The 16,603-nt window shown below is 40.8% G+C and overlaps 3 protein-coding genes across 3 annotated transcripts; 1 reads left to right on the top strand and 2 right to left on the bottom strand.

Moving 5' to 3' along the window:
* Positions 1-418: 418 nt before the first annotated feature.
* Positions 419-3,738, bottom strand: HO133_009132 (uncharacterized protein; the record flags this gene model as incomplete). Its single annotated transcript, XM_037299993.1, has 4 exons — positions 419-1,228; positions 1,290-1,799; positions 1,872-2,377; positions 2,457-3,738. The coding sequence occupies 4 exons, from the start codon at positions 3,736-3,738 to the stop codon at positions 419-421; spliced, it is 3,108 nt and encodes a 1,035-aa protein (XP_037154819.1).
* Positions 3,739-4,346: 608 nt separating this feature from the next.
* On the bottom strand, positions 4,347-5,300 carry HO133_009133 (uncharacterized protein; the record flags this gene model as incomplete). Its single annotated transcript, XM_037299994.1, has 1 exon — positions 4,347-5,300. One exon carries the CDS (start codon positions 5,298-5,300, stop codon positions 4,347-4,349), a length of 954 nt encoding a protein of 317 aa, XP_037154820.1.
* Positions 5,301-6,050: 750 nt separating this feature from the next.
* Positions 6,051-11,891, top strand: HO133_009134 (uncharacterized protein; the record flags this gene model as incomplete). Its single annotated transcript, XM_037299995.1, has 8 exons — positions 6,051-6,292; positions 6,361-6,610; positions 6,679-6,738; positions 6,812-6,877; positions 6,937-7,164; positions 7,235-7,379; positions 7,435-11,564; positions 11,661-11,891. 8 exons carry the CDS (start codon positions 6,051-6,053, stop codon positions 11,889-11,891), a joined length of 5,352 nt encoding a protein of 1,783 aa, XP_037154821.1.
* Between the last annotated feature and the right edge of the window lie 4,712 nt (positions 11,892-16,603).

Genomic DNA, 16,603 nt, shown 5'->3' on the forward strand with positions numbered 1-16,603 from the left:
GCTGAGGGGTGTGTCAAGGGTACGCTCGTAACAATTATAAGTAATAAAGCTATTTCTATAGCGTAGTAAAAGACTTTATCGAAGAATTATAATACTTTCTAATTAATACTTATTAGAGAATAATAAACTTAATTATTAAATCTCTTAATATTTATAAAGTAAAGAAATAAATCTTAGATCTGCTTATAAAGATTGATCGCGACACTAAGTATTTTGTGTGAAAGCAGACGTCATTGAATTACACTAACATGCTATGGGGGTGTTTTTTGATGTTCGGTCGGAACCCCTGAATTTTACCCCCTGCCAGACGATGGGATAGACCAAGCTTCGTAGTATTCGATGAACTCGAGCCCTCGCTCTGGAAGGTTGCTTTCGGAAGTGAGGGATATGAAGTTGAAACCACCAGTATCACTCTCACCTACTGATCTTGAAAACCTCCTCCTTTCAGACGCTGCGCAATTCGGGACAATATCTCATTTTTATCTTCCGGCGTCTTTCCCACAGCTTCTATGTGCGCCTTTTGGAAGACATCCCACACCTTGACATACCTGTTTTCTGTCAATCCGATTTTGCGAAATGCCTCATACATCTTGTCATGACCCTTGAGGTTGTCGTAATCCTCCCGCAGCACTTTCTCCGCTCTTTGGATCGCTTCGTCGACCTCGACCTTGCTCCGTTGCGCTCTCAAGTCCGCCTCGGGATCACGGGGAATTTCTGTGATCTCTGAACCGTCCCTCTGGGTTGGTGGCCGGGTTGAGTTGAGTGTCCTCTGGTCATGAAGCAACTTCTCGTAGTACAATGCAGCACGTTGGACACAATCTAGGATGAGTGCCGCAAGACCTGCTGCTATGGCTGTTGCTACCGACGAGCCTGTCAAGAGGTTGCAACTTTGTATAGGGCCCTCCTCGTTATAGCGTTCCTTAACGACTTTGTGGCCTGGGAAGATGAAATCGACATTTGTCGCATTTCCAACCCATTTCCATTTGCTGCCTTCTTCTGTCGCCGCACCAATTTTGAAGAGTTTTTCCTTTAGGGACCTAGCGGGAAAACTTCGATCGCTCTGGGCACCGCCGTCGCTGGCCGCGCAAAACATCAGGATTCCTTTGTTTGCAGCGTCTTGGACCGCCTGCTCCAGAGCATCGATATCGGATTTGTTTTCATCTGTCTTTTCGATTGTCCAAGACATGGATATGATGTCAGCCTCTCTCTCTACAGCATATTGAAGGGCCTATTGCTCAAATATCAGAAAGATAGTTAACCTACATCCGGATCTCTGAATGGGCTCATACCTTCGCGGCACTTTTCGCGGTGATTTGCCTCTCCAGATTCTGGCCGAGGTACTCGTCTAATTTCAGCGCAATCAATTTTGCGTGTGGACATACTCGGCATATCAAGCTTGCCATGGCTGTCCCATGTCCACCGCTCTTCAAATAGAAAGACTTATTCAAGTTCTTCTGCTCGTCCCTCAAACAAAAGCTCCTTCCTCCGAGGACTTTCCCATGCAGAGCGTCCTCTTTCATGTCAACACCATCATCTATTAGCGCTATTTTTACCGGTTTATAGGACGTACTAGGATACTGCAAATTTCGCATAAAGTCGGCGAAGTCGTCCATGCATATCAGCCACCGATGGCGAATCTCAAGCTGTTCCCGCTCTGCGTTAGTGTGAGTATTGCTGGATTCATGCTTTTGGGGAGAAGTTTCGTCGATCAACTCGATTGAGACATGAGGGCAACGAATTGCTATGCGGTCTTTATACTTGGAGACATTTTCCAGGGTGCGGTGGGCGGCTTCAAGTCCCTATGTGAGTGTATGGTGCATTAGCTTCCTTCAAGTTCATGGAGGTCTCGGGTTTGGTGCTGATGCAAATACCTGAGTGGTATGCAAATATATCTTCTTTAACGAATTCATTCGCTTCAAGACCTCCTTGTCGCTCCATCCCCATAAGACAGCATTGTTGCCACTCCAATAGAGATGCATCTCCTCCACATCTGGCGCGGCCAACGCAATTGTCTCTGTACATATATCGAACTTCTGCCAGTCCCAGATTTCCACGCTGAAGGTTCTCAAAGCAATCTCCACCGCAGCATCACTATGTGCGTTGTTATCTCTATCGGCTACAATAACACGAACGATGCGTTTGACTCTCTTCGTCCGGAGGAACTCGAACAGAATCGTCATGTCATCGCGGCCGTTGCCGCCTCGTCTGACGGACGTTCCTCTCTGAGGACGGGGGGAATTCTTTTTAATTTGCAGATTTGGGAAAGCGACATACTGCAAGACGCTCTCAAATTCCAGAGGGGCGAAGCCTTGGTAGATCTGGTCTTCAGTAATTTCTAAAGAAAGTTGGTCGCACAAATCGAAACAAATTTCTTTCCCTATGCATAAAACATCCCGTCGTTAGGAGCTAACCTGTACAAGACCCGTTTCACCAACTAGCTGCACGAGGGAACTCACCTTGGTCCTTGCCGTAGAGAAAATCCTCCGCATCCTCAGTCTTCATCGTGCGCATGCAGTGCAACATCAGGAGATCTTTCACGGCGTCTGCGCTTGCATCTGTGACCTTTGGGAGTCTATTATTTTCCTGCTTCTTCCTTTTCCTCGGTTTCTCGGATTTCTTCGAAATTGTGTCTTGTCGACTGAGAGTCCTCGAATAGCCATCCTTGCGGTCTCTCGGAAGTTCGTCCGATCCCTGTGTCCACTCGCCACTTCGGGGAACGCCAAAAGACGGACTCAGAGGTCCATGTCTCATCGACGATGTTTGATTGAATGCACCAAGAGGACTCATTGGCGGTTTTCCAAGAGTAGGCTTTCTCTGTCGGCTGAAGCCTACGGAAGGGCCTAAGGCTTTCAACTCCTCCGTATAATTAGTCTTGAGGTTTCCGCCCTCGCCATCTTTTCCTATCAGACTATCCCTATCGACAACATTGATGTCGTGTATCTTCCTCTGAGAGTTGCCTTTTCTCTTCTCCTTTGCGACCTCGGTTACGACCGGAGCTGCCTGCGCCTCTGCACGAGTGCGCATATGATACAAGTACGGGGAAAGGCATGCCTCACCTTTGCTCCGTTTGTACATCGCCCCTTTACATCGCTTTGCAAGTGTCTCCACGACTTGTAGCTGCTCCTTGGTGCAGCGCTTGTATTCCACTGCTAGATGCAACGGGGTATTGCCCTGAGTATCTTGAAGGCAGAGAACTTCTTTACTTGCCTTGTTGATAAGAAAAACAGCAATTTCTGGCGTAACACTCTTACGGATCGCAGCATGGATGCAAGTTTCTTTATTGCTCGAGCAGACTCTTTCGAGAACACTGTTGATATCGGGGTGCGTGTTACACATGAGTCGAACGAGCTCGTTGCGTTTCTTCGAGACGGCACAATACAAGGAAGTCTCGTCGACCCTGTCGCTTTCTTTCAGAGTATTCGGGTGATTGCTGATAACAAATTTCGCAAGCGGTTCGTACTTGTCAAAATTCTGGTCTGTTGCTCCGTCCACAAGCAGATGCAAAAGTGTTTTTTTGTCGTGTTCTTCTGAGGTACTATCTCCAAGGTAGTCTCCGTATTTATGGGCGAATTTTTCGAGTTTCTCGCGATCACGCAAATCGACTTCATTTCGATCGATCTTCTCTTTGATAGCCTGGAAGATAGAGTGAGTGTCCTCCTCATCAGAACTGTTCTCACTCTCTAAGCCTGACTCCTTGACGGTATCAATAGGACTCTCCATAAAAAAGGCCGACATCATGCTGAGTCCGATTCAAACAATTTTGACTTCTCCAATCCAAATGCACTGTAATGAGTCAGTCTCATAAAGAAGCCAGAGAATCTGGAGGGTAATCTTGTTCAGAGAGGTGCACTAGAGAAGAGTCTAGACCACTAGATAGAACATGGCCTCATAAATTGATCCAAAGTATCCATAGGTAGACTCCAAGATAACGATGGTTCCATCATCTGCAAGCTGCCCCATTTGTTCACCCACCCTCGGCAAGAGCTGCGGTTTCGTTCTCAAAGCATCAGTCATCTTGGCAGAGTACAGTAAGCACTAGGAGCCTCGCATGATTGCTGCAATTACGTTTTCGTGGGATTCGATAAACGCCAGCGCCAAGTTCCTGAGTCTCCACTCATGTTAATCATGCACGAGATATGTAACAGCATCGAGAGAGCCTAGGCTTATCTACTTACGGAGTCTCTGAGTTGGAATTTCGTAGTCGCACATCTAATGAATCTAACACAGAGGGAACCCGAGCCTCGCGGCATCGGCTTTTGCGACTCGTTGTGTCAAGCACACATACTGAAATTCAGATATATCTTTCTCGCCAAATAGACAAGTAGCCATCATGAGGACAAGTTTCCTTACTGGGTTTTAGTCTTCATGACATCGTCAAGGGTAGTCATGAAGGTCACGTCGCACACGCTCTCCATCTCAAATGACCCCAATTCCTTCTCATTGTATTTCCGCAATTTTGACGTCGAGGGGAAACTAGGATCGAACAAGACAGGATCGTCTCTTGGTGCCCTCCCCTTGAGCCCAAATACTCGCTCAGTAGTACTCCAGAAATCGACCTTAGCGTCAATCTTGACCACGCATTGAAAAGGGTTTTCATGCTTCCGCTTTAGAAGTATCGCCGTCTGCATCAACGCGGGAACCCCTGTTTCAGTAGTCTTGTTCTCCAGCAGAGTCCAGGATACACAGTTCGAAGGCCCGTAGTTCCTCCCCTTCAGATCAATGGATCCTGTCACGGTCGTTTGATCTTTCGTATCTCTACTCAAAGATTTTTCCCAGCCTACCGTTCCTGTTGCCGTCAATCCCCCAATGGGCGCTGCTCCCCCTAATTGCAAATTCAGATTTCGCTTCGTATCTTCATGCTGTGTTGTTGGCACCAAACTCATCCTTCCATTGGGGGCGATTGCAAAGACTTCTGGCCCGGTCTCTTTGATCTCCATGCCCTTGAATTCTAGCTCGATATTGACAGACTGAAATCTTCTTGCCACTTTACGCGGATCGAAGCGGAATTGTAACACGATTAGGGTGGCGAAAAGGTCGCTGGAAGCAGAGAAATCGCCATGGACTACATCGAGACACGAGCAGCGGATGTCAACGGCGCCCTTGCGTTCAATGATGTTGGCTCGTTGCCAGGGATCTGAGGGGTCGTTCTCAGTGCGGAAGTGGCTGCCTGCATCACCGGTCTTGAAGAGGCCGATGTCGAAAGAAGGGAGTTGGCTGGTTGAGAGGTCTTCTTCGGAGTCGTATTCGTCAAGATGGGTCCAATCTTCTGATTGAAGGCTGGCATGCTCGTCTGGCATCATGTTAGACTAATGACTTGATCTTGACGTTGGAACGGGGACCGTGGGCGGCTGGGAGGAGCTCGGGTACGAAGCAGAAAGAGCATTTAGAAGACAATTCCCTTCATATAGACCTATTTCTTTCCCGATAAGATGAATAAGCCGTCACGTCTACGGCTGAAAACTGCAGGTTGGAGAAAAGATTCTAGAACCTGCACCTCGACATGTGGAGACATGAGAAATGTAAGACAGAAAATGTGTTTGGCAGGCAAGCATTGAGCATTTGATTAGATTCCGTGCCACACCACTGAACATGAAGCAATTGATCCCTGGTAGCCAAATGCGTGAATCGGCTATAGCTACCCTGCCTTGCTCATTATCTCGATCATCTTACCTATCCACCGATCCTCCCATTTGCATATGCAGAAGCGGAAGAAATTCCGAAGAGACTTGCTGCAGGTGCAATGATTGATCTTCCCATTGGTACCGACAACGTGACACAGCAGGACCTTAGACAGGGAGTACTGGTCCGGATATGATCGCCAATGCAGATCTTTGGGTGGGGTCCACACCTACCGGCGCAGCTTCCCCACGGAGATGCATCAACGAAATATATTCCCTCAAAACCATCCACCTATGAAACAAAGTGAGCAAGGGTACGGATGCTAAACGAATGATGATCAGGTATTTGATGTGCAATCACCATTTCTCTCTACGCCATTTTCAGCCTGACTGCGTCCCTCTCGTGGAAGGTATACAACCCTTGTAGCCATGATGCCGGAGGGTGACACCAAACCAAAGCCAAGATTGGAGGAAAACGCGCGATCGGAGGCAAAAGCAGAGGCAGAAAATCAGACGATAACAGAGGTCACGAAAAATTCGACTGTGAATGCTGAGGACGACATGACGCACGACAGAACATCCAGTCATAAGGTAAAGGAGCAAGGAGGTATGCTGGTTATAGCTGGGTCACTTTCAAATTCTGTTCCCAAAGCATACGATTCAGTGCCTTTCGAGTAAGGCCCCGGCCCTCCAGCTCTGATCAGTCATTGCATTTTAGTCGTAATCTCTAAGATTTGGACAGTGTTGTAGCTGTCCACGGTATTCACGGCGACCGTGAAAGTACGTGGATGCTAGAGGAATCAAACCAGCAGCCAGGGAGCCAGTGGCTCCACCAGATATACGAAGATAACCCAAGCTCCCGGGTAATGACTTTTGGCTATGATTCGAGTAGATTTGAGACAGGACTCTGCAAGATGGGGCGCTTTAAGGATGCGGCCTTGCAGTTGCTGGATGATCTCGTCGAGCTAAGAAGAGGACTGGATCTAGTCGCTGTATATATCCTGTGGAATCTGGTCATGAGTATTGGAATGGGACAGCCAGCTAATATCTCGTACCACAGGATACGCGGCGTCCAATCGTGTTCATCACTCATGACCTGGGAGGTATTGTTGTCAAAACGGTAAGATACTTGCAAGTCGGTCTTTCATTAAGCCATGGTCACAATGCAAACACAGCTCTGATAGTCCGCATAGGCTCTATGGATCGCAACGCTGGAGAACAGCAAGTATAAGGATATTAAGGACTGGGCCCGGTGTCTGGTGCGAAACTTTTTCCAGGCTGCTGTAGCATGGGAAGGGCGTTTACTAATATGGTATAGATCTTTTTTGGCTGTCCGCACAGGTGCAGTAGCACTCGAGAACTGGAAGACAGTATGGCCAGATTAATTCTCGCTAATAAAACTGTGTGCCCGTGCGATATCGCAAACACCATCAGAGAGCTAAGCAAGTCGATCATTGAGATCAATGAGGCTTTTTTGACCTTGAAAACACCATTGATCGCCAACATATTGAACATATATTCTGAGGAGCAAGAGATTCTTTCAAGGGTGAGTTGCAGCATAAAGGCTATCATTCATAAGCTACTGTCTATCCGGACCGAAAGACTAAATAGGGCAGATATTTGACACCTTTACGTCCACTCTAGACCTGCCGCTTGAGAGGCGGGTTGCATGCTGGAGATCCCATATGAGCTTGTGTAAGATGACTCTCAGCGATGATATATATGGGTGCATAGTCAAACAGCTACGCAAGACTGCTTCTCGTATGTTATACATCCTATGAAGAACACGAAGGCCGCCCCTAATAGACAACTGTAGCGCTAGTGGCCAGTGACGGTTCTTTCAAGTTCTTGCAGACTCTTTGGTCTCTCGCTGCTCCGGTATACCCAATTGGGCCTTCGACCGATACGGGACGTCGATTAAGATGGATTACGGAACACAAGGCATACAAAACGTGGATCAACAGCCAACAACCTAGTATACTCCATGTCCATGGAACTAGCGGAATGTCCAATGCCTCTGGACACATTTTTAGGTCTTTGAATATGGATCCCATCCGACAGCATAAGGGTGAAATCGTCACATATTTCACTTTCAAGAAACACGATGAACGATTCAACTCGATAGTCACCATGCTGAATACGCTCATGCTTCAGATCTTCAGCGAACGCCAAGAGGTCTATAAAGCTGTGAGGCTACAGTTTGACCACATGTTTCACAGTTCAAACTGGACCGAAACAGACTGGAAGCTGCTCTTCCGAGATATACTGTCCAGTCATGAGCACGGTGGCATTATGTGCGTGATCAATAGCATGGACGAATGTGACAGTCCGTGCACCTCATTTCTAAAAGATATTTGTAGCTTTGCCAGTCACACTGAGCGACATTTCAAGGTCGCTATCACCAGTAGCACTAGTAGCAATCTCCACTCAGTGCTTGGTGACTGGCCAACTATCAACCTTGACGATCATCGAGAGGATGCTCAAGGTGATAGCAGGACGATAGCTTTAGATGTTGATCTTGAAGTCATAGAACTCATTCGGCATCGACCAAACTTCTACGGCTTCAAAAAGAGAATCACTCAGAAGCTTTTGGAATGTGGGCGAGATAGGCACTGGCGCCGTCTGGTTCTGAACCAGCTCAGGTTTAGCAAAGGTCCGCTCACAAGATCAGCGACTGAACGGCAGCTTGACGTTCTACCTCCCACTACATCTCAGGAGATCTTTGTTCGAGTTCTAGCAAGCATTCCGTTAGAAAGACAGCATTGGGCTCGGAAGGTACTAATCTGGACCTTATACTCATTTCATCCTTTATCCGTGTGGGAACTCGGTGCTGCTCTTACGCTTCAAGGTGAGAGCCTCTGCATGAGAACTGGAGATCTTGACGCATTCGTCTCCCAAGATATCACTGGTGAGCTTGAAGAGGTTTTCAAGGGCATTTTTATCGTCAAAAACAACGAAGTCCATCTTAGCCATCCCGGCGCACGCGACTTTCTTCAGAACGAGAGTAATGCCCAAAAGTGTGCCTGGTATGATGTGAAAGAAGCAGCACATCAACAGATAACCGAGACCTGCTTCTTCTATCTCTCTCTGCCACGGGTGCACGAGTCTATGGAAACAAGTTACAACTACTTTCTCACCAATCTACTCGAATCACCAACCCTCAATCTGAGGTCCAGTCTCTGCTTGTACGCAATTAAGTATTGGGCAAGGCATTACCAGCTCATCCCCAGATCGAATCGACCACTGGAAAGTGCTCTTGAGTTTTGCCGGGATACAAATGCTGTGCGGCTTTGGACTCAAGCATACTGGTCATTATGCAGGCCGACAAGACAAACAGAAAGCGTATTCAAGTCCAGGCTACCCATTCTAGCAGGGCTGGGTCTAGAGGATCTATTAATGGAATGGCTTGACCCAGGGACTCAGCCGAATCACAATGAGGACTGTGCCATAGCGTTGACAGAGGCAGCACAGAATACGGACTTAGAAATCGTTCGCACACTCCTTCTCGATAGCGAATACAGTCAATCGAATCTAGAAGACGCGCTTATCGCCGCATCCTCTCGTTGCGATGAGTCAGTTCTGGGCTTGCTGATCACACACATTGAGCAGCGTTGCGAGAGCTTCAAATGGCCACCTACTCTCCTATGTCGGGTAGCGCAATTCGGGCTAAATGATGTGATCAAGCGCCTACTCAAGTGCGGAGCTTCACTTGAAGCGGCAGCCACGCTGCATGGCTGGACGCCACTGCACCTCGCAGCTCGACATGGACACGCAGAAGTCGTCAAAGTCTTGTTATATAATAAGGCCAGCCTTACAGCTCTGGATGAACTTGGCCTAACTCCACTACATATTGCGTCTAAGTATAGCCAAGCCACTGTGTTCAGCCTCCTTCTGGCTGCCTGTGCCGACTATACCACCATAGATAAGAACGAAAATACTGCGCTATATATCGCCTGTAGGAACGGTAGTCACGTGGTCGTCAAAATGCTGCTCATGAAGTCAGAATGTAACATGGGTTCTATCCGGCAAGGCAGATTCCCGCCCTTATCAATTTCCTCCTACTATGGCTTCTATAAGTGTACCCAATTACTACTCGAGAACCATGCAAATACAGAGATTCAGGAAGTAGAAATTGGAACGCCACTCTTCCACGCTGCTCTGAATGGCCATGTTAAGCTTTGCCAGCTGTTGCTCACACACGGAGCTAATCCAAATACATCCTTTGACGGCATTCCTATTCTCTCTGAGTCCGCCAAGACCGGAAATCTCGAACTTATCAAGGTGCTCATCGAGCATGGAGCAGAGATCAATGTCACTGATTTAGAAGACCAGGACGCGCTTCAAAAAGCTTCGATGAAGGGAGATAAAGCTCTGGTAGCATATCTACTTGAGCAGGGTGCCAATGTCTACCATGAGGATGGCAACGGCTGCACTGCGACTATCCTTGCTGCTCACCTCGGGTTTGCGGACATTGTCCAAATTCTGATCGACGGAGGAGCAGACCTGGAACATCACTCTTTGGATGGCTGGACACCCCTTCATTCGTGCTATTCTCACGCCGAGACGACCCGTGTCTTGTTGAAGAATGACGCAGACGTGAATAGTGTCACGAAGCAGGGCTCCACTCCACTCTTCCTTGCGGCCTACAGCGGGGTTTTCGATGTCGTGAGGGTGCTCCTGTCGTACAGCCCTGACCTGGAGCTTCTTTCGGCGGAAGGAGCCTCGGCACTGACCGTTGCTACGAAGTCAGGTAACCCTGAGGTTATCCGATTACTCCTAGAAGCCGGAGCGAACATTAACCACCAATCTGAGCGGAATAAGTTTCCCTTGCAATTTGCTGTTGAAAGAAACATGGAAAATGTTCTTCGGGTACTAATGGAATACAGACCTAAGATCGATCTCGTTGATGATAATGGCGACACCGCGCTCCACTGTATAAACTCTGACACCTCTATCACAACTGCCAGAATCTTGGTCAACGCTGGCGCAGACGTCAACTTCCGCAATAAAAACCAAGATACGCCAGTCTGCAAGGCAGTATGGTGCAATATTCCGGAGGTATTGATTTATCTTGTAAAGAAAGCCAAGCTTGACATTGTAGGGGGCATACGTGGCGGCCCGTTGCACATCGCCTGCTACCTTCTCAATCTCCGCCTCGTGAAGATCCTCGTTGATATAGGCGCAGAAGTGAATCTTGTTGATCCTGTTGCCGGAACACCCTTGCAGATTGCGTGCCGCGGCCTAGAGACGTCCAAGGAGCAGCAGGAGAGTGTCATCTTTTATCTTATCAACGAAGCTAACGCAGATCTCGGCATCGTTGGCGGTTTGCATGGATGTGCGCTCAACGCAGCTTGCGGAAGGTCAAGCTTCGATGTTGTGAGACTGATGCTCGAGAAGGGCACGAGTATTGATGACAAAGATGATATGGGTAGAATGGCCATCCACTTCGCAGCGGCGCGGAGCATAGAAGTCTTTCACGCAATTCTCGAATCGGGAGCGGATGTTGAGGTAGTCGATAAGATGGGTAGAACAGCACTACATTGGGCTTCTGTCAGCGGCATGGTCCACGTTGTTAATCATATTATATCTTTATCGAGGCGGTTGGTGAATCAGCCTGATCTTGATGGCTGGACTCCTTTGCTATGGGCGGCGAGGGGCAGCAATACTACTCTAAAACAAGTCTTGCCGAGTGCCCAAAAGGAAGTCATCAAACTCTTACTGGACCGTGGCGCGGATCCATGCGTTACGACCAAAGGTCTGAAGTGGGAGTGGTCTCCGGCCAAGATTGCTAGATACCATGGCGTGGTTGACACGGTCGTTCAGTTACTGGAGGGAAAGGCAAAAGAAAAGCTCGGTGCCACGAAGGCTAGTGAATTATGGCATAAGCATTCCCATGTAGAGAGACAGGCAGATAGGAAAACAGCATGGTGTGACTACTGTTGTTCGGTAGGTACCTCGTGGTGATTCCACTAGCGGTCTTCGTCCCAGCACAATTCTTTTCCAAATCCCTCCTGCACCATTTGTTGACGCTGGCATATATAGTTCATTCACGGAATCCGATATCATTGCGAGAAGTGCCTGACCTTCGATCTTTGCTATAAGTGTCATCATTCCAGGGAGCGTATACACCCCCCGGCTCATCCATTCTTATCCATCGGACCCGAATACCCAACAGAGAGCGAAGCAAGTACTTCCGAGAGTGAGGAGGAGGACGACGAGGAGGATGAGGAAGAAGGGAAAGAAGAAGAAGAGGGAAAGAAAAACTCCGAATAAAGAGACAGAGCAGGTAGAGGCGAAGAAGGAGGAGGAACCAGGGAAAATTGAATGGGATGATGATAGAGCCTCAAAGACTGGACGATAAGCGCGGGTTCGCTTTGTACTTGTGAATTTCAAACATGCATGCATATCAATGATACTACTTTCTTCTCTCAATTGAACACGCCCATTTCATAGATACCTTCGTTACCGGAAGAATACGCCGCTAAAGCATGGTAGAGAAGGGAAGTTCAGATAAAATTTTCATTCATGATACGGATTACCAGCCGCTACCTTACTTAATTTCATAAGGAAACGCGAAATAATAGAAAATGCGAAATTTTTAAATCGGATAAGTCCGATTCAATACTGAAATATCTACTACTTATTAAAATTCTATAATAACTCTATATAATAAGAATAAAAGATTCTAATTCTTTCTTACTATTAAGACTTCTATATCGAAAAATTTAATTTATTATTTTTTAAACCTTATCGATCTATTAGTATATATAATAGAATAAGATAAAACTAAGCTTAAAAATCTTAAATTCGTATATGTAGTTAATTATAAATTTAGAATTACTACGCTCTTTAATTAGATCGACTAAGTTATTATAAATAAATAAGTAAAGGCCTATAAATTAAATTTATAGAGTTAAATTTTTCTAAGTTAAATCGAATTTTAGCTCTAGCTCTAAGTTAAATCGAACTCTAATCGCTTACTATACGTTTTTAATTTACTTTTATTATTATAAAATTAATTTAATCTATATAATATATAGATATATATATACGGAGAGAGGCGCGCTAAGACTTAATTAGAAAGGTATATCGAGTATAAAGAATTAATTTATAATAATTATCTATAAAAAATAGAGAAAGACTATATTCTTATAATAAGAAGTATTAAAATATCGAAAAGAAATAAAGATAACATGCTAATTAGTGATATAAATTCTATATTATCTTCTATCGCAGTAAAATCCTTCGAATAATAAAATAGCTATTAGAGTAAGATATTAAACGATTTCAATTCGTTTAAATATATATTATTCGATATTTCTTCTATAGAGACTTAATTAACTATAATCGTCGTAGTAGATTCTTCTCTTATAACGTTATTATCAGTATATATAAAAGAATAAGATAGGGCTGAACTAGAAAACCTTGAATTTGTATGTGCAGCCAATCATCAATTCGTCAGGTCTACGCTTTTTGGTTAGACACCACGGGTAAACAAATTAGCGTCCGCAACCATCAAAAAAATAGGTGTACATTATTAACATATAGAAAAACATTTTTGTTTTCTATTAACTTTTTGAGATTTTAAATTTTAAATTTTGGAACGCAGTCTGCGCTTTCCGAATTTTTAAGAATTTTGAAATTTGGTCTTATAATTATTAAAGCGCAAGGAATTCAAATATCGCTCACCAGAGTTCGCTCGACAGCCGGACAGCCCTGATCAAAAAAAAACAGGTACACATTATTTGATTTTAGAATAACTTTTTTGTTTTCTATTAAAATTTTAAAATTTTTTGTTTAAACTATAGAGTATAATGTGGGCTTTCAGATAAAAAAAGAATAACTAAATTTAGTCTTATAGATATTTAAAGGTAAGGAATTCAGATATCGCTCACCAAAGATCGCTCATCAAAATTTACTCGACAGCCCCGATCAAAAAAAAATGATTATGAATTTAATTCATAGGCCTTTACTCGTAGTAATATATTATATTAATATAATAAGAATAATAGATTAAGTTATAGTAATATTCTTCGCTTATTAAGTAATAATTTAATATAAAATCGTAAAGAGTATATAACGTGGGATCTTAGAGAGCTAAGTCGTGTTCTTAACGATAGTAATCTTATTATCGCTTAATTTCTCCGTAGTATTCTCCGTAGTATTCTCCGCATTTATCTATTATAGTTTCTAACGTTATTATAGTAATATATTATATTAATATAATAGAGATAATAGACTAAGTTATAGTAGTATTCTTCGCTTACTAAGTAATAATTTAATATAGAATCGTAGAGAGTATATAACGTGGGATCTTAAAGAGCTAAGTCGTATTCTTAACGATAATAGTCTTATTACCGCTTAATTTCTCCGTAGTATTCTTCGCATTTATCTATTATAATTTCTTCTCTTACTTCTTCTCTTATAAAGTATTAAATTAAGTAACTAGCTAAGTAGTTAACTAAGTAAATAATTAAGTAAATAACTAAGTAATTAATTAATAATTTAACTAAGTAGATTATTAAGCTAATAGAGTAGATAGTATTAATTAAGCGATTAATTAAGTATCGCTAACTTAGAAGAAGTATATAGAGAAGAACAATAGCTATAAATCCGTTTAGACTCTTTTTAAGAGCTTTTTAACGCGTTTATAAGTAATAGTAAATAGCTATTAAACTCGCTTACGGCCTCGATTATTAGTAGTAAAGACGTTAATAAGAAATTTAAAAGACGGGCGAAAGAGATATATATCTTAGATACTTAGCAATATTTAAATAAGAGATATCGAGAGCGAATATATTTATAATTAATGAATTAATAGAATTATAGAAGAAATATAATAAATAGATAAAAGAATTATTATTCGATCTCGGACGCGTCTAATATAACTATTATAACTATTATATTTAAATATTTATTTAATCTATTAATAATAGATTAAACTTTATAATTTTTATAGCGTTAGAATAAGAAAGCGTAAAGCGAGCTTTATAATTTAAGGAATTATAAAGTATCTATATATATCGTAAGCTAAGTACTTTAAAGTATAAAACTTCTATATATAAATTTTTAATAAGAAAGGCGCGAGAGAGCTATTAAGCTAACTTAGTCGATCTAATTAAAGAGCGTAGTAACCCTAAATTAATAATTAACTATATATATAAATTCAAGATTTTTAAGCTTAGTTCTATCTTATTCTTTTATATATATTAATAAATTAGCGTTCATAACTATTAACATCTCGTTCTTCCGCGTCTCTCTAATTAAAAAATAGATATACATTATTTGATTTTAGAATAACTTTTTTATTTTCTATTAAAATTTTAAGATTTTTTTTTTTAATTATAGAATAAAATATAGGCTTTTAGATAAAAAAAGAATTCTTAAATATAGTCTTATAATTATTAAAGCGCAAGGAATTCAAATATCGCTTATTAAAGTTCGCTCACTAAAGATCGCTTATCTATTTACTCGATAGTCTTAATTAAAAAAATAATTATAAATTTAATTTATAGGCCTTTACTCGTTACTTTATAAAAATCGTATCTCTTTCTCTACTATCTTATCTTATCTTATCTATCTCTTTTATCTCTTTTATCTCTTTTATCTTATTATTATTATAATAAAGTTTATAATACTTTAAAGTCTTTAAAATATCGAATATTATTTAGATATATATATCGATAGAATAAAAATAAACTATATCTACGTTTAAGATAGAAATATCTATTATATGAAAATATATAGACGACGATTATTATAATAATAAGCTATTTAAATTAATAATAGTAATAGTTATTATAATAATAGTTATCTAAATTAAATATATCGAATTAAAAAAATTCGTATTATCTAATATTTCGCGTTTTCTTATAAAACTTAATATTAATCTCTTCGAATATTTAATCTTAATCTTTTTCTACTATCTACGCTCTATATTATCTTATTATCTTTTCTCGAAGAATTAAAAGAGAGCGAGTTCTATCTTCTAATCGTAAAGTCGAGCGATAGTAGAATCTTTTATATCGTCTCGATTACTTTATCTTACTAATTTATCGAAAGAAGATAAGAGTATTAAAGTATAAGACGAGAGACGTTATCTATTAACTTAGAATAAATTTTTATAATAATATTTAAAATTCGTTTTATCTTTAATAAGTTAATATTTATTTAGTTATTAAAAGTAGATTTAAGATCTTTTAAGAGTATAATTCTCTTATTTAATATATTCTTCTTTATTAATTTATTACTCTATTAATAGATAGCGCTAGTATATTAAAAACTTTAATTTTATAACTTCTTCTATCTTATATTTATAATTATTAATCGAAAAGATATAATATAATATAAAATATTAATCTACTATATTATATTCTAATATAGTATAGAATATTAATATTTATATAATTTCATATCTAATATAATATATCTATAGTATTATATTATAAAATAATATATATATAAGATATCTTATTAGAATTTCTATATTTAGAAGTATAAGTAGCTATTCTAGTTATTATTCTAATTAATTATAACTAATACTATTATAACTAATATTATTATAATTAATACTATTATAGCTAATACTATTATAATTAATATTATTATAGCTAATACTATTATAATTAATACTATTATAATTAATATTATTATAACTAATATTATTATAATTAATATTATTATAATTAATATTATTATAATTAATATTATTATAATTAATATTATTATAGCTAATATTATTATAGCTAATACTATTATAGCTAATACTATTATAGCTAATATTATTATAATTAATATTATTATAATTAATACTATTATAATTAATATTATTATAATTAATACTATTATAATTAATATTATTATAATTAATATTATTATAATTAATATTATTATAATTAATATTATTATAGCTAATATTATTATAGCTAGTATTACTATGACTGATACTACTATAGTTGACACTATTATAGCTGGCACTACTATGG

Source organism: Letharia lupina, assembly GCF_014066315.1.
Source record: "Letharia lupina isolate WasteWater1 chromosome Unknown contig_6, whole genome shotgun sequence".
NCBI lineage: Eukaryota > Fungi > Ascomycota > Lecanoromycetes > Lecanorales > Parmeliaceae > Letharia > Letharia lupina.